The sequence below is a fragment of the Pelecanus crispus genome, chromosome 5, assembly GCF_030463565.1.
Source record: "Pelecanus crispus isolate bPelCri1 chromosome 5, bPelCri1.pri, whole genome shotgun sequence".
In the NCBI taxonomy this organism is placed as follows: domain Eukaryota; kingdom Metazoa; phylum Chordata; class Aves; order Pelecaniformes; family Pelecanidae; genus Pelecanus; species Pelecanus crispus.
This window is the reverse complement of record NC_134647.1, coordinates 36,467,355-36,491,016: the sequence shown is the minus strand read 5'-3', so window position 1 is coordinate 36,491,016 and position 23,662 is coordinate 36,467,355. Positions and strand designations below refer to the sequence as shown.

Genomic DNA, 23,662 nt, shown 5'->3' with positions numbered 1-23,662 from the left:
CTTACTCTAACAGCAAGGAAATAAAAATGTGCAAGAAATTAACATGTGGGGAATGGAGGAAAAAGTTGACTCTTCCAGCATCTGGCTCAAACTAGTGTTGCCTGATACCTTAATACTTTTCCAGACCTTCTCCCAACAAATGTTAAAACGTGTTGATAGCACAACAGTTACATTAGCAATCAAGCTCCCTGAGTTTTCTTCCTATGTTGTGTAAATCTATAAAGCGTTTGTTTTAATCTTTGCATCACTCAGCTCAGGTCCTCCTCAACAATGTCCAATCCATTGACTCTACTGTGTCCTTTCTTCTTTGGCTTGTGGAAAAAGCAGATCATTACTTTTACTATTCCTACGGGTATTGGCCAATAATCACCTCATAGGAATGAGCAGCAATGTCACAAGAAAGCTGGTCTTTTGTACCTCATTTTCCCTTTGTGACCATACATATGCTCTCTTGGGGTAGTCACGGTTTAATGCAGGTGATTCTTAATCATAATTCATTATAGTCTTCATAATGGTTCTCACTATCTCTATTTGATAAATTAATAAGCATTGCCTCTGATTTTAACATGAGGTAATTTCTGAATAGCATGACAGTGGGTAAAATAGGCTGGCTACAGACATTCTACCTTTTAAGATAACTGAATCTAACTCTCTGGTATCCATCTAGCAATTTTGCTCAAGAAGGCTCCTTCATGGATATTCTGAACTCTGCAGAACATGCTTGAAATCACACACTTCAACAAAACTGTGAAACTCCTAGCAAGCCAATTGCAATCCACTGGGCATAATAATCCAGAATCAAAATTATTTTTTTTCTGTAGCATAAACACACAGTTTGGCCAACTGGGTCTATGAGTCTGGGAGTTTCTTTGGCATTTCTATTTCAGCTATTGAACTGCTGATTTTGTTCTACCTTTTGCCATGAAATTTTTTCATTATAATACCGTCATTGTTTAACACTACCATTTTTACCTTGTTTTCTCTATGGTATTTGCCTACTTGCAGGAAGTCTTTCTTTTCTTCCATTACCATTTCTACATATCCATTTAGTACTGCTTTTCCTTTTGCAATTGGTTTACTCTCTGTCTTCCTGGAATCCTATTCTTTTTATAAATATCCTCCCTCAGCGAGATGAACTGCCTAGTGAGTATTAAACCTTCAGTATAACCTTCATTTCCTGACAAAATAATGTAAAAATCCATAGATTATGAGAGTGTTTACCAGTCCAATAACTACTTTGCTCAATCTCAGGCAGCTACAGGAGATAAAAGAAACCTAGGGGCTCTTACCCTACAGTAGTAAGAAAAATAATGCTTTTTGCTCTTAACCCATTTTTACTCTTTACTTGCCTTCATAGAGAAAAAAAAAAAATCTTCCTCATTCTCGTCTATTTGCTTGCTATGTTTGGTAGACTTTGGCTGTGGTGTTTCTAGCTGTAATGCTGTGACACTTTTGTTTCTTACATTTGTGTTACTTGATGCATTCCTCTACTGCTGGTACCTGGTACTCTAAAGAATCTTTTTAGTATTAAAAACTTAGACCAGAGTACTTATGATAGCTACAAGGAAGCTAACAGATAGGCAAGGAAGGTGTTTGGCAGGGGGGAGAGACCATGAGATTTGAACTTACGCTCTCATGCACCAAGACAACAGAATAACCACTGAGCTAAAGGGGAGTACCAAAACAGAAGAGAAGGGAAAAGGTCTGTATGAAAGGCAAGTGGAGGAGATCCATCTTAGGCGGCTCCACCAGCCTTTTAAAAGAGCAAACATGCAGCCCAAATGCATAGTCACTCCAAAACTGAGGTGCATAAATCCAAAATTGTGATTTGAAAAAAACCCTCTTGTTCAGGGAGGACTTAAAAAATTAGTTCCTTGTTTGCCTTACATTTTAAGCATCCAGAACTTCTCAGTATAAAGAGGCCTCTGCAAGAAGGCTCTGATGCAGCTGGGAGGCTATGATCACATTTGATGTATGCATTCAGAGCTGGGCTCCTCTAGGAAATACAGGAGGAGCAAGAACATTTTTTTTTCTTTTTACAATATCACTTACTTATACAGTATATAAAGCAATGTTAATACTTCCCAGTTAAACCACTGGGCATGTTAACTGATGTATCCAATAAACTGTAGCACTGTGATCAGTTCTGTCCTCTGTATCTCTTTCTGCTCAAAATAAATTAAGAGAAAATGTCAAGCAGGAATAAGAGAAAAAGCCTTGGAGAAGGCATTATTAAACTCCATACAAAATATTTATCTAATATAAAGGTGAAAGTTCACTAAAACTAGTCAATAGCAAAATAAGAATATACTCCACAATACTTGAATCTCAATTCTTTGTTCACTGTGCTTGCAGATAAAGAAACCTTTCCATTTCTGGGAACATCTGTCATAACCTCCAAGGCCCACTGAGCATATCTGAAAGGTCTTTCACATTTTTTCCTCCCTCAGCAAGAATGTTTTAACTTGAAAGAAATCTAAAAGTAAAATACACTAAAAAGTGGTCAGTGTTAGGAGATGCTGCTTGAGAAAAGAAATCCAAAATGGATTCTACTGTGCAGCTGTATAAAATCTAAGCCACAAAGGTGAAAAATTAGTGTTAAAAAAAACTTATAGCCCTACAGAACAAAGCTGTTGCTTTTCATACTTGGCTGCTCTTTCTGTTCTCAGTGAGATATTGGAAAGGACAGGTTCCCATTCCACCCACAGGGCCCCTTGCACTAGGGAAGCTCTGCTTGGTCCCAAGTCTGTAATCAGCTGTGTAATTACATACAAAGCCTGGTATTTTATATCTAGAGTTCAGTGGCACAGGGATAAAAGCATGACAGTGATGATACAAGCACCTTCAGAACAAACATTGCAAATCCAGATGACTTGGTTAAAAACAAATTACAAAAGAATCCAAATGTCTTTCTCTAAATGTTCAAGATAAACTACCTCATCGTCAACTCCACCACTGATGTAAACATAGAGTAAGTGCCAAATTATGAGCAGTGAATAACAGAATTTTACCTTCTAGATGAGATTTTAGTGAACAGTCGCCACACAAGTATTGCACTACTGGTTTTTGAGAAACCAAGAGAGAAGGTGTCAGCTACTGGCAGTCCTGGGGTTCATTTCTCACCAAGGACAGGTCAGTTATGGAAAACAATAGCAATAACCAACTCTTACAACTCAACCTTAATTTAAATGAAGTCTAATATTATATTAACATAAACACTCTAAAGCGCCTTTTCTACCATTCCTGAGGCCATTTGCAACAAAGACAGAACTCTGCTAAATGTCATAAATAGCTGATATTTACTTAATGCTACTTTATAAATTAATCAACCTTTGGCAAATTATCAGCTCATTCATTCGAGGTTCATGAAATTAAAGCTGTATGTATATGAAGCTATGCCACACTGCCTGGATAAGCCGTAAAGCAGTTTAAAGTAGTGAAGTTCCCCCCACCTTTTTTTTCTTTTTTTTTGGTCTGCTTAAAAAGATTCTACAATAGTGTGAGGAATGCTTAAACAGGGAAAGACATATAACGTGCACATATGCTATAAACAAACTCAAGGAAAGAAAAAAAATGCACATCCAACCACTTGCATTACAAAGACTCCTCAGTTAACTACTCAGATTTCCTGAGAGATCACACTTCCAGTGAGACTTTGCTTCAGTGATTCTCCAGCGATGTTTTTTACAGAACATTACCTTAGAGCCCTTTCTAGTTAAAGCTCTTTTTTGGTGCTTAAGGCACCACTTTGAGGAAATACTGCATGCTTTACATGGATATAGAGATGCAAAGCAAGACTTGAAAAGACAAAAAATAAATGTACCTTTCATAGTAAAATACTCTTCTCCTTCAACAACCTCACAAAACATTTATACTAATCATGGATTATAATACTCTGCTGATGAAAATCAGAGATTAAAAATAACTTTCAAATGTGCATCTATATTCCAAATGTTATTTATTTTGTGTATCTGTTGTATGTTTTGTAGAGGTACGATCACAGCTACTGGAGATCTACCTTTGCATGAACATGTTGGAGTGAGCCATTACACCTCTGACTATTCAGTGAAAATAACGTTATCCAAAACTTCTCAAGGATCCAATATGATAAGCTAACTCCTGAGTCACATATTTATAGAAATTATCTCATGCTAGTAAAAAAGAAATCATAGAGTTCCTGCTTGGGTAATGAAAGCAAACAGATAACATCAGCACGAACCTGTCAACTTCCCTGTTCCCAGTCCCTGCCTACCCTGTATCCACATGCATATGGACAACCTGGAATATTGCAAGGCTCCTACAGAAGGAGGAAAGGAATGTAAATTCTTGCCTGCTTTGCTACAATGCAACTTTATGGCTTGTCCAGAAACTGTTTTCTATAACTTACATTGACACTGGGAATTGGCTAAGTCACATTTTATTCTGTCTTAAATAAAAATTCTCTTTCTCTGGAGTCTCAAACAATAGTAGTTAGGTAGCTTTAATAGGACTGCTGGTGATTACTTCATACAAATTGACACCTATCTTGTAAAAACTGGCACAAAGATGGCTTTATTCAAAATACCTTTATATTCCTATGTGTAAAATAATTCAGGAGAATGCGTTGCAAATGAGTTATTCAAATAGCCACAAAACAAAAGTAAATACTCCTATTTTTAATTTCCTGGAAATGCACTGATATGGGACACACTGGAAGGAATTCTACAAAAGGAAACCACTTACATAGCAAGAAGCATGTATTTAATTAAATGCTTTGCAAAGATACATGAATAAAGCTATGTGCATAACTTTCTTTAGGGATGGCCCCAGCTGTTTATTATTTTTTTTTTAAAAGGAACAAACAAAAAACTTGGAAAGCACAGATGCAATAAAGAAATAAAAACCCCTAAGTTTGTACCCACATACTTTACAAAATAAAGCATGTTAGTGGTACAAAGCATTCTACATACTATATGATCAACAAATAAATGCACTGTAACATTGTTCTCTCAAACACCATAAGCCTAACAGCTAAGCTGTGAAAATGACATTGACAGTAGGTGTCTTTATTTCATCAACCTTCTACAGAGTCATTTAGCACCATCACTTTGTTGTTGTTTTTGCCCTGCCTATCTCCTTTCTCAAAATAACAACAGAAGCATAGCACCTTTTAATATTGAAAACAAAAATAGGATTATTAAATGCATCCCAGCTTCCAGAGATGAGGTAGCTCATGCTAAGAAATGATGGAACTTTCTTGCCTTGACAACTCAAGGCCAGTAAGTCAAATTACTGGTGATGCATATCTGGATGACAGCTAAAAACAATTAATTTCTAAACTTTCTCTTTATTAGCAATTGTTCTGGTATACATGTGAATGATTTGCAACATACATAAATTGGCACCATATAAAAGACATCTGTATAATTTGATATGTAATGGCTTCTTAGATGGGCAAGTATTGGAAAATCAACAAGTATTGGGTTTAAGACGTATTTTGAAGATAAGGAAAATTTAATAGAATTACACACATACATTGTGAGAACTGAAGTCTAGCCTTAAAATTTAAGATATGGGACACCCCTGCTGAAAACTCGTATTTACCCCAGTAGTATTTTTACTTCATAAATTAATCATGGGTATGGAATACTCTTCTGAGCAGACTATTACATAGGAAAGTGCAGGAAAGACAATGCCAAATTAAGATGATCTTGTCTGAAGAGATTTACTTCTACAAAAGACATAGATTTCATTAATGACTATCATACTGGCAACCACAGGAAGACAAACTGGGGTTGAGGGAGTAGGTGTCATTGAAATATAGCCAACGGTTCACAAAAGTGCACTATTTTTCTGTTATTCAGTATGCATCCAAACAAAAGAAATAATCCTTAGAGCTTTACATAGTCGCACATTAAATCTATCTATTTTGAATACCTGTAAATTTCAAAATAATTTGAAACAAAAGTAAGGAAAAAGATTCATATTACTTTTAAAAGGTGGTCACTGATACTCTTAAAATTGTACTGTTTTACTAAAAAGTTGGTTTCAATCATATAAAACGGAAGGTTTGTAAGTAAAATAAATATTCAAAAGGAGGCCGGGCATTTAAAAAGAACCGTATATACAACGCTGATCCAATATCAGCCATTACTTCAAGAGTCTCAGGATTTACTTCAATCAGTCTAAGTTCATGTGTTTAATTGCTGCTGTTGCTGGGTAGTGTGTTAATTTCCCCCCTTCCTCTTACACAAAGCAAACTGGCCCAATTTCAATTCCAAATTCCTGGTCGGTACTGCCAATGTCCACCGGTGCAATATCTATGATAGGTAAGCGTGCCACATTCTGCGTTCTATACTCAAAGACAGTCTTGCCCGTGTTCCCATTACGTTTCTGGAGGGGAAAAGAAAAAAAAAAAAAAAAAAACAAACAGAAAAACTTAGGCCAGAGTTCATGTCAGAAACATCCTGAATTCCAGCTGGCGAGTCAGTTGTCTGATAGTTCAGAAGGATCTCACTGTATCTTCACTGAGCAACACAGGTCCACCTGTACTGCAAATGAGTCATTTTAAAATGTATATATCTTGCTTTTACAGTGATGAACAGACCCATCAGATTGACACAGCAGGATTTCTCCCTTGAATTGGACTGACTTTTCTTTATGTTATGAAATTCTTCTCTGTGCGTTAATATGCGCCTGCACGCATATTCTTGGGCTATATTACTTTAAAGCACAGAGAGTGCTTTATTTCAACTACAAAACTAATTTTAGAAATATTTTCCTAGTATCTTGGACTTGGCTGACAATACTAATGAACATGAGAAATTTTCTACTTGCTGCGTTTTATGCCCACTAAGAATTTTCGGGAGGAACACTTTCCTTTCCAACTCAGTCAATCATAGTACCAATGAGTTTCCTCCAGTGTATTGCTGCAAGAATCTTACCCATCTGACAGACAAATGCTTGAGGTTACCTGACCTCTTTGTGTGATTCCACACAGAGGTACACAAATACTGGGAAATGCAAAATGGCAAGCTATGTATCTCAGTATGCTCACTAATAACTAGAAATTTGTAAATATCTTCTAAATAGCGCAGACTCCTATTATGTGAAGCTAGAATTGTAGTAAAATACCTATTTGATCAGTTACTTTACAATTTATGGTGAAATTCTGCAGTATTTTAATTACCCCATTCTATGGATCTTTTTTTCTAAATCGAGGAAGAACTGAAACCATTAGAAGACAAAAATCCTTTTTCAAAAGGACGAAAACCCCAAACTTACAGAACAACTGTCATGTAAAACAGTGTATCTGAATCGGCTGTTTCCCTCCGCTTTGATCTCCAGGTCATTGGCCCCTTTCAGAATTACAGCTTTTTTCAGGTTCTTAGTCTGGTCATCCATGTACCCAACACTGTTTTTACAAAGATAAGTGATATTCTGGGAAGCTTCCTTTGATAGGAGGCGCAGGAATGTCATCTGAGTGACAGCTGTATCCCCGTACACAAACTGTGAAGATAAAGAAACAGATCAACATGTATTACATGACAATTCATTAAGAGTTCATGGATTTTACAAATACCTGTCAGTATTGTAACCCTTTCCAGACATGACTAGCAGGAGCCCTATTACATAAAATCTAACAATGGTTTCTTTTGTCATTTGCTGCCAGTTGAGGACAAAGAAATGTAGACATCCTGTAACAGGGATCATTTTGGAGAATTCTGACCATAAAGCTCTGCAGCTAAACAACTGAAAGTCAGTTCGGTCTCCACAGACATGCCAAGTTTTGGAATGAATTCTGCCTTCTTTCAAAAAGGGATTCAGCAGAAGCTAAACCTTATGTATGAAATAGTGCGTCAGAGCAACCTCAAACTAGGTAAGAAATGTCAAGCACAGAAAACCCTTTTATAGTGTACCTGCTATATTGCAACTTTAGCAGCTTGTTTTCTAAAGGCTTTGTATTTTATTTAGAAGCATCACAGAGAGTCAGAAAGTTTGACTATATAAAAATAAATATAGATTTGCATATGGACTTTATCAACTAATTAGCTTACACAGAAGTTGAAAAATATTCTACAATGTGCCACTGTTTCTATAAAAAAAAACAAGCAATTTTTCTACCAATAACAAAAATTCCACAGTTCCTGAAATATTTTTCCCTACCTGTGAAGGTTTCATTTTATTCATGCTTAGTGAAACATTGCAAAAAAAAAAAAAAAAAAAAAAAGTCACAAATTACTAAAAATGTATACATTTCTCTGAAACTGGTGAAAAAAAAGAAGATCTTATGCACTGACACTGTCATTTTTTACAAAATGTGTTATCTCTGTTTAGCAATCATGGACATATTTAGAATCTGTAAGGAGTGCACAGGACTATTACACAGATCATACTGTTAGTTATCAAATCTGACAGTGTTTTCAAAAATGAAATATTCTTTTACGCTATTCCTGAAGATAATTTCTTCCTCCAAAGAGCATCTGACTTACAAAAACCCTACGTGTAGCTCTGCAGGCAACTAAACGTCAACTGTGACATCTTGGGTCATGGCAAGTTCTCCTGAATTTAATAAGTGAAAGCATCTCAATAAAATCAATCAATATAACATCTGTTCTCAATATCACATCTGTTCTCAATTGCTGACATTCTGAACTGTCATCAGGAATCCAACTGATAACAGCACTATTATTTTTACACACCAAATACTTATTTTAAAGGTATTTAATGACTTCCTATGAAGTAACAATTGAAAGTATTTTCTGTGCTTTTGATTTGATGAACTAGGAATAAAAATGGCAAAAGCTTGTTAATTAATTATACACTTCGCATAGCATAAACTTCTGTTATTTGGCAGGATCATTAAGCCTACTTTTAGAAGTTACCACAGAGGGAAAACTCGATAGAAAGCTAAGAGTGGAATTTTTGTCTGCCCGGAGACGGATGTATTCTGCTTGGAGCATTCTGACACATGTGATAACAATCATGCTTTTTTAAAAAACAGATTAGCTGAGAGGATTTATAAAGTAAGCTTTGCAATTTTTAGCGGTAAAGAGCTTTCTGAAAAAAAGGGTAGAATTCAATTAAAACAGCAGTGATTTAAATCATATATTACTGTAAAGGAACACTTTTTAAGGACAAGGATAGTGAGTAACTGAAGTAGACTGCTAGAGAAGTTGAAGTTTTTGGGATGAAGAGAAATAAATCTCTTCCAGCAATGGTATACTTATAGCAAATCCTGCCTTAGATGCACTTGCATTGTTTCTCCCAGCTCTTTCCTACAATTACTGTATGATAATAACCAATTGAATATAAGCCAGTCAATCAATAGTTGTAATGTTCTGACTGTAGCAAAATCTACTCAGAATAGCAGATGAAGTTCTAAACCAGAAGAAAATACGTTTCATAGAAGTCAGTTCTTGCATTAAACATATTTAGTTACCTGTGATCCTCTGTTCATATCGAGGCCATACCAAATGGGCTTTATGTCAGATGACTTGCTGGCCCACCATGTTTTACGTGGTATAGTAGACGGGTTTGCAGAAATACACGTCTCTCCAGTTTCCATGTTGCAATATACTTTTATAGCATCTTCAACACATCCCTGGTTAGGATCAATCCAATATTCACCTACAAAGAACATAAAATGTGATTCCGTTACATTATTAAGATTTTTGAAATAACTGGGGAGATATAAGCAAAAGTATGTCATGACAGTACAAAACACAAGGAAAACAGGCATATGTTTCGCATAATCTGATGCACGTTTTGATGTGTGCGTCAGGTATACACTACAGTGTTTCTTCAAGATACAAGCTGATCAGTATTTCAAATATTTCAAAACTGGGGAATGCAGACTTGAAAGTTGTTTAAGGTTAAGGCTGTTTAAATCCATTGTAAAGCTCCCGGACACTCCAAGTGCATAAAGAACATACAATGGCTAGAAGACAGTTTTCCCTATATATGAGAAACCAATGGCAGCCCCTTCTAGTGTTGATGTTGGAGGCAAAGTTTCAGGAAACAGAGAAAAAGCTGGTAAGGCCTGCTGCAAATTCTCTACCTTCCGGTCTGTTCTGATTTAGCATTGGTAATCCATATAAATTAGGGAAAGTCCTAAATGGCGCGTTAATGCATTACCATCTGTGAATTGCCACTGTGGAGCAGCAGCAGAGAATTCTGGAACGGAAAGTACTCACAGGTTATCAGCCCACAGGTAATGTTTTGAGCTACTAGCAATTAAGCAAATATTCACAACTGGTGTACCAACCTAGCTCTGTCATCATATAAATGGTACTCCATGGTGAAAACACTTTCAGAAGTAGTGTTCCATGGAAGCATAAAATATTTCAGATTTTGAAATACATCTGAATAAATATTGAATAGATACATGAGATACATTTGAATATATACTTTATTGGCAAGAAGAAGTTTTCAATCTCCTAGTGCAAATGTCAATTTAGACCATCAAAATCTGTATTACACATTTTTTTCCAGTGACCAAGTGTCTACTGGAAATAAGACAGAATCATATGGCACATACAGGAGATGGTGTGTTTATACGCACCGCTCTTCTTGGATGGGTGGCACAGCTTCAGGTCATCACAAGTCCGTGCTGGGTGTTTCTTTGAACCATCTGGGCTGCGCATAGTCTCAATCTGGCTGCTCAGTGACTTCAGTGTGGCATGGACTCCTGGGTCTGTCTTATTATGGTCATCTGGGACTGCTTCATCTTCAGTAAACTCTGGTAGCGGATCTGCCATAGCATCATCATAGTGTCCCATAATGTCACCAATGGCAGCAGTGAGATGGCCTGGAGGTCCTGGAGGGCCAGGAGGGCCAGGATCACCTGGTGGACCCTAAGGTTTAAAAAAAAAAAAAAAAAAAAGGTGACAGAGGCTCAACAGAGTAAATACTATGAAAAATGATAGCAAAGCCAGCCACTAAAAAAGCAAAACTTCATGGCCAGTCACCCTAATTGACAGGGAAAATTCAGATATAGATAAACAATTCACATTTCCAGGAACAGGGGTAAGAGATAAGAACTGCATGTGAGGTATTCTTTCTGCTTCATGCCCTCTCTGCCTGTCTTAATACCTTGCTCAATTTTTTCTTACTCCTGATTTCAGACTTAACAGCTGGAAAAAGTCATGAAGCATTGGCCGCCTCATTCCATGTTTTTAAGCTATCTGTCCCTCCCTGTTCAAATCCCTGCCCAATAACTTTATTTCTTAAAATTTTCACCAGCTGTAAGTGACTTTTAGAGCAATCTAAAATTCCTGCTTCCCCTGAGTCACCTGAGGCACATTTTCAACTAGTAAAGCCTAGATGGAAAATTTGGCACTAGAAATATCTTTACATTTATCCTGCACAGTGCTGAGCTTTCTGGCCACAGGTATGCGAGACAGAATCTACATCATCCTTACTTGGCAGAGCAGGTGTTTTCCTGACTAAGTATGTTTTCCTGAATGACGGGTTGTGAGGTCCTTCTGTCAACGTGAATTGTGACACTTGGGGATGTAACTGAGTCTTGAGACAGAATCTATCTTTTAATAAACATAACTCCACCTGCAGGCTCTGCCAGCTCTTCTTTGGCAGCAGAAAGTCTGTAACATATCCTCATTGTAAGTTTGATGCTCTGGTGCATCAGATGGTATATCAGAACGTGGCATTTCCTTTGAGAGTAATTACTTCAGAATTCACAACTAGCGCTCCAAATGTTTACTACAGAGCACACCCAAACTAATGCATGCTGCATCTGACAAATGAAATCTTAACTTGTATCTAAGATTGTGGTTCCAATTTCCAGTTGCAGCAAGCCACCATGGAAAGCAAAACTAAAGTTACCGGTATGTGATATTTTTTGTACTGTTTCATTACACAGATGAGGGATCTGGATACACATTATATTCTTACGCTCTACCACAGACTATTCGTTCAAGCCACTTGGCAGAAGTGGAGATACCAGTAATTGGCAGAAATTCAAATGCAATAGGATGAATATTAGCACACGATAAACACAGGAAACACCATGTCTTACAAGACAGAAAAAGCAGAAACTGCCTCCTGTGTCTTGCTCATTATTTTGTTCCACTTTTATTCCACCTTTTCCACTTCTTCCCCAAAAATAAGCAACACCAGTCTTTTAATTCTTCACTTGGTCATCCAGATCACCCATTTCTCAAATCCCTTTAATTTTCTAACGTATCTTCCTTGGGATAGCATAACTTACGTTTTATGATGTAGGGTATTGCGAATTGGTAAATGTGGAATATGCCTGGGGGTGTTCAGCAAAAGTTTAGGACTTTTTCCAAAATAGTCAAACTATTTTTCATTAGTTGCAAATCAGCTCATGGTTGACGTCTGTAAACCTCAGATCAGGCTGGAGGTCAGCTGAGCTGAGTGTTAGAGTTTGGGCTGTTCATTTGGACTGAAGGATTTCCTTAATACAAGGCATGATGGAGTATGCTGCTGGCAATCAGTCACATGGCTGTTCTAATTCAGTGCCACCTTTGTGGGACTACTGACTTTGAACTACTGCTAGATCCAGATACACCAACTGACCTATGCTTAGGCCTGAGGTTTTAGGATCCAACTTGCCAAATAGCTACGTTGAACTGCATATCCAGCAGGATCTAGTGAGCTAATTGCAGAAGTAGCCTCAGCTTGGCCTAAGGAGACCATAGGTGGATGAGACTGGAATCGTCACAGGTCCAGAAGATGAAAATGAGTAAGAAATGAGCCCTTTCAATACACAGTTACCCTGGTTATTGGAGAAACTGTGTAAAATCTTAGCATTTGTCTTGAGCTCATGGATGTTTGAGAAAGTGATGCAATGGACTGTAAAAAATCTCATTATTTGAAGGTAACATTTTCCCTCCATATTCCCATTAACTTACCTCAGGTCCAGCTTCTCCTACACTCCCTCTAACACCAGGAGGCCCAACTGGCCCAAGTGGACCGGGACTTCCATCTTTGCCAGAAGGACCAACTGGACCGGGAGGACCCTAGAAAATATAAGAGAAAGAAGGAATGTGTTTTAGCATTTAATAACAAATTTATACAAAACAGCCCTTTACTAGCAATATCTTTTCAGGAAGCAATCCAATTTTTTGTGTCTATTACCAAACTCTAAAAAATCACCCTTCTTCTTCTCTAAAAGTAAGAAGGCAGTTTCAGTGCTGTTCTTCTGAAGTCAATCACCTCAGCCAATATACCTTGGATCAGCTGTATATTTTTTCCTAAACCATGTAAGTGGGTTCAATTTCAGGCGCTACACAGGCTGGAGCAGCTGCTGTACGCGCACATGTATACAGACTCAGAGATACACTGTCACTTGGGAACATCCAAGGGAGTCATACTTCTCCTTTACTTTTGGATGAATGATATACATGGGGGTATGAAAGGCAGAGTAGCAATTAGAAGAGCTTCCACAAAGGTGGCTTTGCATCAGCTGCAGCAAAAGTGTCTGTAAAAAGAGACTGTGGCCCTGTAGTTATTCTGAACTGACCTTTCCATCTAGCTATAACCTACAATTATGTCAAAGCTTTACTATATTAAACAAGGTAACGTCTCTCAACAAAAGATAGTAGGGTAATCACCACATGATGCTGAAGTCAATAAAAGCCAGTGAAATAAAAGTGAAGCAGAAATAGAAATCTGATTGTGGAAAAAAACAAGCAAGAAAAACCTTAAACCTGAAACATTACACTCACCCGAGGACCAAATGGGCCTGGAATGCCAGGACTGCCCTGTTCACCAATAGGACCCTAAACAGAAGAAATGATCGTATTAATGTGACATTTAAAGCATATTCCTTTAGTTTTAAAGAATTAGTGTGTGATATACACAATTCTGTATGAATAGGATTATAATATACATTAACAATGGGTAGTACCTTTCCCTCTTACGATTCATTTTCATTCTATTGTTCTCTTTTGTCACAGAGTAACAACTGTAATCACTATTTAGATTAACAGAATTTACTGGTGCTTGGCTATATATAAAGTTGTTTCTCCAGAAAAGCCTTGCTTTCATGACATTTAGAATCAGATTGACTTACATACTGACAGCACTATTATGAAGTGGAAATATGCTTTGGGTGTTAGGGTTTTTTTGTTGACTCTCTTCCTGCATGTTGAAACTTCCAGCTCTTGCACAGGATCAGTGAATAAATGTAAAAATATTAAGTTTTCCCTGTCATTTCCATTCAATTGCCACTGAAATCATGAAGTTCTTGCAAATATTAGCGAGAGATACTATCACAGTCCTCATGGGATTTTTGCATTTGATTCCTTGACTGTAAATAGAGTTCAAATACTGGCAAAAAGCATTTCACACTCTAATGTGCTTATCTGAAACTATCAATTTTTGTTATCATCTTGTGCTGACAGGTCCCAGTGATTGGTCACTGCAGGACTGGCACAAATGGAGCAAGAATAGGAGAACACATATCTTGCAAAGCACAGGTTTGCCTTATCATGCAACAGTATTGTAAGATTGCATTAAAAATATTAGCAAGTACAGACAGCCAGGCCACTCACAAACACCTTGTGGGGAAAAAAATGACTTTTGGTTTTGTTTGCTTTTTTTTCCATTTTAAATAACATAGGTACATTATTTAACTATCAAGGAAATAAAATTATGATAAAGGCAGAACAACTTACAGGAGGACCAGGAAGACCTTGAAGCCCAGTGAAACCCCTGTGTCCTTTCTGGCCCCGATCGCCTCTATCTCCATTGTCACCTTTGTCACCACGAGGTCCTTGGGGACCCTGTAAATATCAGTGATGAAATGTAAAATTCTGAACTGGAAAAAAAACCCCAACCTCAAAAACCCCTCATTTGCTTTTAGACACTGCATTCAGACCTCTTTCACTTCTAAAGCTAGCAAGAAGGTGATGGTGAGGCAGCTCCAAGAATCTTAATTTTTTTACCAAAGAATAAGTAAATAATTACAGAAAACTGTGTAAGAAAACTTAGTTATAATTATGGTAAATTTAGTCTATTTGGCTTCATAATACAGTCAAAAAAACCCTGTAATAAATATACTAAATAATTTACATAACAAAATTTTTAAGATTGAAAAATTTCTTTGCCTTACTGGATATGGCAAATTATTTTTGTAGATGAGATTGAAATATTGTGGAACTCTCACAGACTCATAATGATAAAACCTATTTTCAGTGTGAAATCCTCCATGTTGCATCTTTACTTCTCACAGCAATTTTCATCTTCACTATGATTAAAGTACAACTGAAGTTACATTCCCTAACTACAGACAACAACGTTCAGGCTTCCCAGCACAAATAGCTTAGTTCTATTACTGTCACAATTTCATTCGTGGTATTTTTGATAGTTCCACACTTTTCATACTAATTCAAGAATCATTGGAAAAAATGGTTTCTGCTTTCAATTCTGTATTTCTCAGCCCAAATTCGTGCTAAATTTCTCAATGCCAGAATCCAAATAGTTTATCAATGGTGTCATTATTACTAACTACTCAATAAACCTTTCCTGTCTTTCACATGTATCTGCTTAGGGACAGGACAACATTCTTTTGAACTTCCCAATTTTGCAATTAATTTTTTGTTCCAAGCTTGGAGTATAAAAGAGTAATGTAACATAAAAGGATGGGTTTTGTTTGTTTTTCCATTTCGATTGAAGTCAGAATCTCCTGACTTGAATAAGGCAGTTTCATGGGAACAGGTGATTTTGCTACATTTCTTCCATTTTTATCTAAAAATCTGCCTTTTTGTTCAGCATTCATTTCTATACCCCTTATTTGAATTGTCAAACACAGATTCCAGCCATTTGCTAACTCAAGTCCTACCATCATCCAGACAGCAACAAGACACTCCAAATAAAGAGGCTTCCAAAGCATTTGTTATTTCTCTGCAAAGTATTTGTAAAGAAAGTGTAGAAATACTAGTGTATTCAAACAGATCTGTACAGCTTTTAGCTCAGAAGACTACCTGCATCCACTTGCAGTCAGAACACTAAAAGTTGAAGCCCTGTTCAGCATTCTAATTTGGGCTCAGTTTCTCCTACCCTTTCCTGTAAAAATTATCTCAGATAAAACCACAGTGACCATGGAGAACTTACAGGCAAACCTCTTTTTCCTGCACGACCTGGGGGACCCATTGGACCTCGAGAACCCTACAAAGATGGCATACAGAAGATATGTGAAGCAATGCACAAAAGCATACACAATAGTTTTTTGATAAACGAAGTATTAAAAAAGAGTCTCACTTACAGTTTCACCTCTTTGACCTGCATCTCCTGGAGGGCCAACAGGGCCTGGAGTTCCTGGACCCCCTGGGGAACCTGGTAAGCCTGCAGGGCCAGGTTCACCACGATCACCCTGCAAAACATAATTTCAACATTACTGATCTAAAGAGGACTGGACTAGACCAAAAGTACATTCAAGGTCAGGTTGGATGGGGCTCTGAGCAACTTGATCTAGTTACAGGTGTCCCTGCTCACTGCAGGGGGGTTGGGCTAGATGACCTCTAAAGGTCCCTTCCAACCCAAAGCATTCTATGATTCTATGAAAAGTAACAAGACTCTAGCATTGCTAATCTATTTTCTAGGAATTACAATCTACAAATAATTCCTTCTGTAAGAACTCAAATCTGAGTTTGTGGAGGCAAGTGTTCTTAGCCAGGTTTCCTCAACTTTGAGAGGTACTACTTATTCAAAGCTGTGATACACTTTCAGAACAAGTTCTTATCATAGAATCATAGAATCATTTAGGTTGGAAAAGACCTTTAAGATCATCCAGTCCAACCATTAACCCACACTACCAAGTCCACACTAAACCAGTCAAGGGTAGACTAGACTAAACCATGTCCCAGAGTGCCACGTCTACCCGTTTTTTGAACACTTCCAGGGATGGTGACTCCACCACCTCTCTGGGCAGCCTGTTCCAATGCTTGACTACCCTTTCCGTGAAGAAATTTTTCCTAATATCCAATCTAAATCTCCCCTGGCGCAGCTTGAGGCCATTTCCTCTTGTCCTATCGCTAACTACTTGGGAGAAGAGACCAACAGCCACCTCACTACACCCTCCTTTCAGGTAGTTGTAGAGAGCAATAAGGTCTCCCCTCAGCCTCCTCTTCTCCAGGTTAAACAACCCCAGTTCCCTCAGCCGCTCCTCATAAGGCCTGTGCTCCAGACCAGCTTCGTTCAAGTTAACTGAATAAAGAGAAAATCTACAATAAGTCAATAATAAAAAGGAGATTTCCAGAAGTGACTTAAGAAAACAATATATTCTTACACGTTCTCCAACAGCTCCATCTCGTCCAGGAGTACCATCATTACCAGCAGGTCCCTAGAGTTATGGAATAAAAATAGGGCTATTGATTAGCTCTGTAATCTTGCATTTCTGTAAGAAAAACTAGAAAGTTGTTCTCCACCTCTAACTTCAAGTCGAGGTGAATAACCACTAGACTGTCCTTTTTTGCATGTTATGAGGCTCTAATACTTACTTCTGGACCAGCTTCACCTACAGGTCCAGTGGCACCTGACTGTCCAATAGGTCCTGGGGGCCCTTTATCACCAGGTGGCCCCGTGGGACCTTGTTTTCCTGGTGTACCCTAAAAAAGATGAGAAATATCACATCAAAATTTTAATCACAAAACAAAGAAAGCACAAAAAACTTGCTGCCTGCAAAACACTCCTCATTAATCCAGTCTGAAGCACCATCAACATTTGTGACTTCCAAAAACTGATAATTAATGAAAGTGTTCTGATAGATTTTGAATATATATTTAATATACTGTGTATTTTTAAGCCATTTAATTGCATTAGTTACTTTTGAATAGTCTTTTATTGACTAGAAGAATTTTATTGACTAGAATTAGTCTGTCTAGTAGCAACTCTCTAAGCACACGCTCCCTTGCTATATCAGTATGTCCAATGGCATTATCTGCAACAGGTAAGGTCTTTTTGGCTCTGGAAAAATGTAATGCAGTATGAAATAAGTAACATGAATTGGGTTGTTTTTTTTTTTGTCGGTCGGTCTGTCTGTCTGTCTCAACACCAACAAATCTTGTTAGCCTAGAATAATTTCTAGCCAACTTTAACTATATGTTGACTTCATGGATCCAATGGTAATGGCAGATACTTCACACTCTCCCTTTTAGTAATACTCTGTTTAATGACTTGATCTCCTGGATCATTAGGCTTTCCAATAAATATCTATAAATCCTACATGAGAGCAAAGAGAGCACAAATGGCCATTTTGAAGATTGTGGTTCACAATTTATGAAATAGCAGTCACAGAGTATTTGCTCACATTCAAGTGACCTTTAGGCACCTAAATGAAGAGTTGGGGGTTATTTTTTCAAGGATCTAGTTTTAAGTCAAATAGGAATATTTTAATCAGAAGTCTTAATGCTATTACCCACTTACTCTTCGTTCAGGTTCAGATCTTCCATTATGGCAGAAACAAAATCTCCCACCTCATGCATGAGATTTAGTCATTTACTATTGCCTCCATATTCACTCCTGCAATTGGAGTTTTCCAACTTTCTCCTCATGTTATGGGGCACTATGGTCTCAATCCCACAAAGACAATGAGAATGCCCAAGCTGGTGGCATATTGACTTGGTCATTACTTACTGCAGGACCCGGCAGCCCTGGCATGCCTCTTTCCCCTCGCTGTCCTGGCATGCCAACAATACCTCTTTGACCAGTAGTTCCTGCTGGACCAGGGGGGCCATCTGGGCCCTGAAATCCACAAAGGATAAAACAATGTTACTACCATTTCAGCAGCAAAAAGTAACAATAAGACCAAGCCTAGAGTTGGTCTAGGGAGAATTAGTAACATCAACCAGGACATACCGGCTGCCCATCTTCCCCTGCATCACCCTTGTCTCCAGGACCACCAGGAGGCCCAGCTGGCCCTCGATCTCCCACACGGCCATGAGAACCAGGATCACCACGAAGACCTGGGGGACCTTCTTTTCCTGGCTCACCAATAGGCCCAGCAGGCCCTGGAGCTCCCTAAGAAGATTAAAACACCTCATTACATTGGACCCTTTTCTGACCAGGACAATTAAATTCTAAGGACTGTGTTTTGATTAACTATAAATATGCATACTCTAAGGAAGGCCTAAAGTGTGAATGAGCTAAGAGCTATTATCATCTCGTTTATGATCAAATAAATGAGATGAAATAAACACCTCATCAAATTATGTCCAAATTCCACCCCCTCCCCTCACAATTTGCAATTCCAAACTCCCTCCTTTAAGACACTCTCTTTTTGTTTCTTTCTTCTTTTTTTTTTTTACCTCAGGTGTACAACTACTGCTAGAAAACTCACCCACCCTTGCCTATTCTTTCCAATATCATCAAGCTAAAATTGATATTCAAACTTTTCATTCATATGGTACAAATTAGTGTTTTAATGGACCTTTGTTCATTTCTCTAATACTTTTAAAATACTTCACATGTATATTACGTTTTCCATAAACTTAATCTTTTGATAAATTCACAATGACTGCAAGTTATATTTCTCATCAAAAAATGTTCATTAAAAGGCATACGAAGAGAGTAACACAGTTCTCTGTGTAGAGCTGAATCCTCACTTCTTGATCCACAGCTAAGTTGTGGGTTTTTTAGAGTTTCTGAAAATGTTTAGACATAAGACATTTTGTGGTTTGGTTTTGTTTTGTTTTTAATTTATTTCAATGGATCTTATGAGTAACTCTACTGATGAGACAGCCCAGCAGAGGCCTCTTCCTTTTCCAAAAACTCTCCTAACTTCAGTCACCACTGAAGAGACAAAAAAGTAAAAAGTACAGGAAGATATAGGTTGTTGTTTTGTTCCTGTAAGAAATTGTCATTAGAGCAGCTTGAACAGCTCAAAGCCTACTTAACCCAGTAAAAAGTCTTGCACTGATTTGGACACACTGACACTGGATCAAGCCCAAGGCTAATGAGTTTTATTTAATGAAGTCCAATGTAAGCATGCAGTCACAGAAGTCAGCACTGACAAACTGTTCTCTTCTATAGCATCAGGCCATAAACACTGCTTCATCTTTCCTGCTTCAGGTTTTCTATGACCAGTTTATAAAACACACCTATTAGGAATATGACAATTGACTTACAGTAGGTCCTGGAGGCCCAACTCTTCCAGCAGATCCTGGAAATCCAGTAGCACCCTAAAAAAAATTTTAATGCCAGCTTTATTGAAAGAAATACAGCACTGTTTACCTCAAATGTTCTCAGCTGAATTAGTGAGCAAATGTTACAATTACAAATTGTGAAAAACAAGCTGAGATAAGGAATGATACACACATTAAATAAAATTTCAGTGTTAGATTATCTGCAGTCAGGTCACAAAAAAGAAAATCTACTTACAGGTGGACCCTGAGTTCCTCTACCACCTTTCAGACCAGGAACACCTGGAGGACCCTAAGAGGAAAGGAGAAAGAGGGGTGACAGTGAACACCCACAACATTTTAAATAAGCAAGATCAGCCTATGCCACTGTTTCTCTGACGAAGTTATTTATACTTACCGGTGGACCAGGAGACCCAGCAAGACCCTGTGGTCCTGGAGATCCAGCATCTCCTTTCTGTCCAGGTTCTCCAGGTTCACCTTTCACACCTGGCTGACCATCAGGGCCCTGTAAGAAATATTTAGAAGAGACATTAGGTCAGAGAATACCAAGTCTTTCCAGCCTAACAAAGTCATTTTGTAGGGAATTTCTAGAAGGCAAAAAATAATAGAAGAACAAATCAGCCCAGAAAACACTGCATTTGCTTACTGGTTCAGTTCAAGAAAACTCTAACAGTTCAGCACAGTCTTTAGAAGACCACAGATAAGATTTTCTGAACAGTCTGTGAAGTCAGTATTTCCGTTTAAAATATTTTCTTATCTAGCTCACATTTTTCTTTCCTTTAGATTCTTTACTTTCCTCAGCAGCTGCTACATACCTAAAAGCAAAAGGGACTGAACAAAGTCTTTTCTAGTCTTTTTGTTCCCACCAAGGGAAGCAGGTGCCTGACTCTTTGTGAAAGGTCTGAAACAGAATATTTAGGCTGTGGGAAAGTTTAGGGTATTCACTGGAAAGCTCACAGACCTTCTACTCGGTCCATCAACTCATTCCAGCCTTCACTACTCATGGAGCAAATCTTTGCTACCTTCAGCAGATGATGCTTTACAACTTGCCTCATTTTAATCTCAAAGGAACAACATAGCATATTCATGAAAATATGAAATCTGGTGAACAATTACATAATCTTATCAACAAAACCACTTCTCAACTGTCTAGGGTATTTACTGGCCCTTTTCTTTACTTGGTATACTGATGGGAAAAAGAAACAGTTCTTTCTGCAACAAAAATGTGCCTCACATCCCAGAATACTGCAGGATTATTCATAATGAAGGAAACTAAGTATGTCAAAGCATGACTAAAGGAAACTCATTAGTGTTACAAAACACATACCGGAGGACCAGCAAAACCAACAGCACCAGTTGGGCCATTTTCTCCTCGGGAACCCTGGTCAAAAAAATAAGAATAATTGTATTTAACAATTGTCTTTCTATGTACAGTATAATTTACGGTTAAATATACAAGACAGCATGTTAACTATTTACTGTCATAAGTGTGATTATACTTTTGCTCTATTAATCAGAATCAAATGATCTTTTAATCACAAAATAAACAATGCTAACTATGATGTTAAGATCTGCCATGTGTTCAAGACTATAAACTTTCAGAATTTAGAGATGGAAGACATGAGCAAGCACTAAAACCGCAGTAGGAGAAATTCTGCTCACAACCACTTCCAGAGATAGCATGACTAGCTGAAGAGCACACACTTTATGCAACCTACCACTCCAATCAGATAGACTGGGAAAAAAAACAGTAGTTCAAAGATGTACTCTTCTACAAGGTCAGAATGGGCTATGAGCTGCTTCAACTGAGCTTTCCACGCAACATTTGTTTGGAAAAGAAGGAGCTGAAGACTGCCAAGCTCCAGCACTCCCTAGAGGGGTGGAAGCTGTTCCAGTTTATACTGGAAATAAGATTGTTCTGATTTATGACAGAGACATAATCAATTCCAAGCAGTACAAAGGACGTAGAAGGGCTGAGCCTCTAATTCCCTAATCAAAGTCAACACTTGAAATCACAAATAGATGGAAGATGACAAGAGTTAACATAACTAGATGAACTAAGGTATACCTCTGCGCTTCGTCCATCTAAATATTTGTATGTGTACAGTAGTATCTGGTATGGGCATGCTCTTAAAAACATTTGAACAACTGAAAGTGGTGGCATACTTTCAGGAGTGAGGTAAATGAGAGTAACCCTCTGTAAAGTTTGCCCTAAAACCAGTATAGGTTAGAGGAACAAAATCTGCTAATAGTTTTGCAAGTGCTCAAGACAGAAATACAGACTTTGGCTACAAAGGAAGGGGAAGAAAAAGAGGAAAATATATCAGCAAATGAGACAAATGCCTGGAGTTTGGATTATTGTTAGATATTGTTAACTTATGCCAGGCAAAAACCAAACATCTTTACTCACAGGGTTTCCACGGGAGCCAGGAGGACCAACTAGACCTCGAGGACCTGGTTCACCCTTAAAATGAAATTAAAGGTCATTATTTCCCAAGTAACTTATTTGACGAGTAGCAAAAGTGCCAATAAAGTGTGATAATATTAACGAACTTCAGTAGGGAATGGAATAAGAATCTGCTTACCTTTTCACCAGTGGGACCTGCTGGACCCGTCGGGCCTATTGGACCGGGGAGACCCTTTTTGAACAAATTAAGATGAAAGGAAGTTAAAGAAGTGATGCTTCAAAACAGTTAGTTTAAAACTTCTCATATGTTACTATTTCCATATGCTTTTTTATTCCTTTAAATTCTTTTCCTTTGTCTTTGAAAACTTGTGGGGTCGTCTTTATGTAAACTTGACTTGCATTTCTTCTCCCAGTGACCAAAATCCCACATCTCAAAAGACCTGCTCTTCTTCATTCCCTCTCTCTCTTCACTAACTTCATCTTCTCCTTTATGCAGTGTTTATGAATAAGGCCAATGATAAAAAAAATGCCCTGGCTTTATTTTGCTCTTTCAGGACGAAATTAAGTCATTTCCCCCCCCTTGCACAGAAGCTCTCTTTCTTTTATGCTAATATTTAACCATTTAAATTAATTTTAAAGTGTCCATCATTACTTTTGAAGGTTCATTTATATCGTGCAAACTCCTCAGAAGTGTCCTTTTTCTCTTCATGGGGCAGTTAGGCAAATAGGTTGCAAATTCTCCATCCAAACCCATCAACTCCACATAATGATCCCACAGCACTAACTTATTACCTTCCTGAATATTTAGATATCGCAATAACAATTCCCTTTCATTAGAAGCAGAGTACCACAAACTTGCACCAAGTTTGTCTTGAACAACATTCCCCCTCACACAAAAAAATTGCACTGCAACTTAGTTCAAACTGCAGAGAAATACAAAAAAAGAAGGCATTAACAAAGGATACTGCAACACCATCAATGCTCTAGTGGTATGTAGCAGAGATATCTGCAGATACCTGGCTTTAGAACATGGATGTACATTTAGCTCACCATTACTTTACCTGTTCATTAGTTACTATAAGCTATAAACATGCCTTACAATGATTAAGAACTGTTCTGTATCTTTGAATAATATACCACTAATTCCAGC

General features: G+C 37.8%; 1 protein-coding gene across 1 annotated transcript in view; it reads right to left on the bottom strand.

Moving 5' to 3' along the window:
• Positions 1–6,225: 6,225 nt before the first annotated feature.
• COL5A2 (collagen type V alpha 2 chain) overlaps positions 6,226–23,662 on the bottom strand; it is a 114,237-nt gene continuing 96,800 nt past the window's right edge. Inside the window, exons 36-54 of the mRNA XM_075710513.1 lie at positions 22,691–22,744; positions 22,516–22,569; positions 21,433–21,486; positions 20,503–20,610; positions 20,344–20,397; positions 20,091–20,144; positions 18,823–18,984; positions 18,601–18,708; positions 17,466–17,573; positions 17,255–17,308; positions 16,232–16,339; positions 16,081–16,134; positions 14,643–14,750; positions 13,692–13,745; positions 12,876–12,983; positions 10,544–10,835; positions 9,422–9,609; positions 7,264–7,488; positions 6,226–6,372 (exon numbers count right to left, since the gene is read on the bottom strand). Coding sequence (XP_075566628.1) covers positions 6,226–6,372; positions 7,264–7,488; positions 9,422–9,609; positions 10,544–10,835; positions 12,876–12,983; positions 13,692–13,745; positions 14,643–14,750; positions 16,081–16,134; positions 16,232–16,339; positions 17,255–17,308; positions 17,466–17,573; positions 18,601–18,708; positions 18,823–18,984; positions 20,091–20,144; positions 20,344–20,397; positions 20,503–20,610; positions 21,433–21,486; positions 22,516–22,569; positions 22,691–22,744 — 2,094 coding nt within the window. The remainder of the gene's footprint in view (positions 6,373–7,263; positions 7,489–9,421; positions 9,610–10,543; positions 10,836–12,875; positions 12,984–13,691; positions 13,746–14,642; positions 14,751–16,080; positions 16,135–16,231; positions 16,340–17,254; positions 17,309–17,465; positions 17,574–18,600; positions 18,709–18,822; positions 18,985–20,090; positions 20,145–20,343; positions 20,398–20,502; positions 20,611–21,432; positions 21,487–22,515; positions 22,570–22,690; positions 22,745–23,662) is intronic.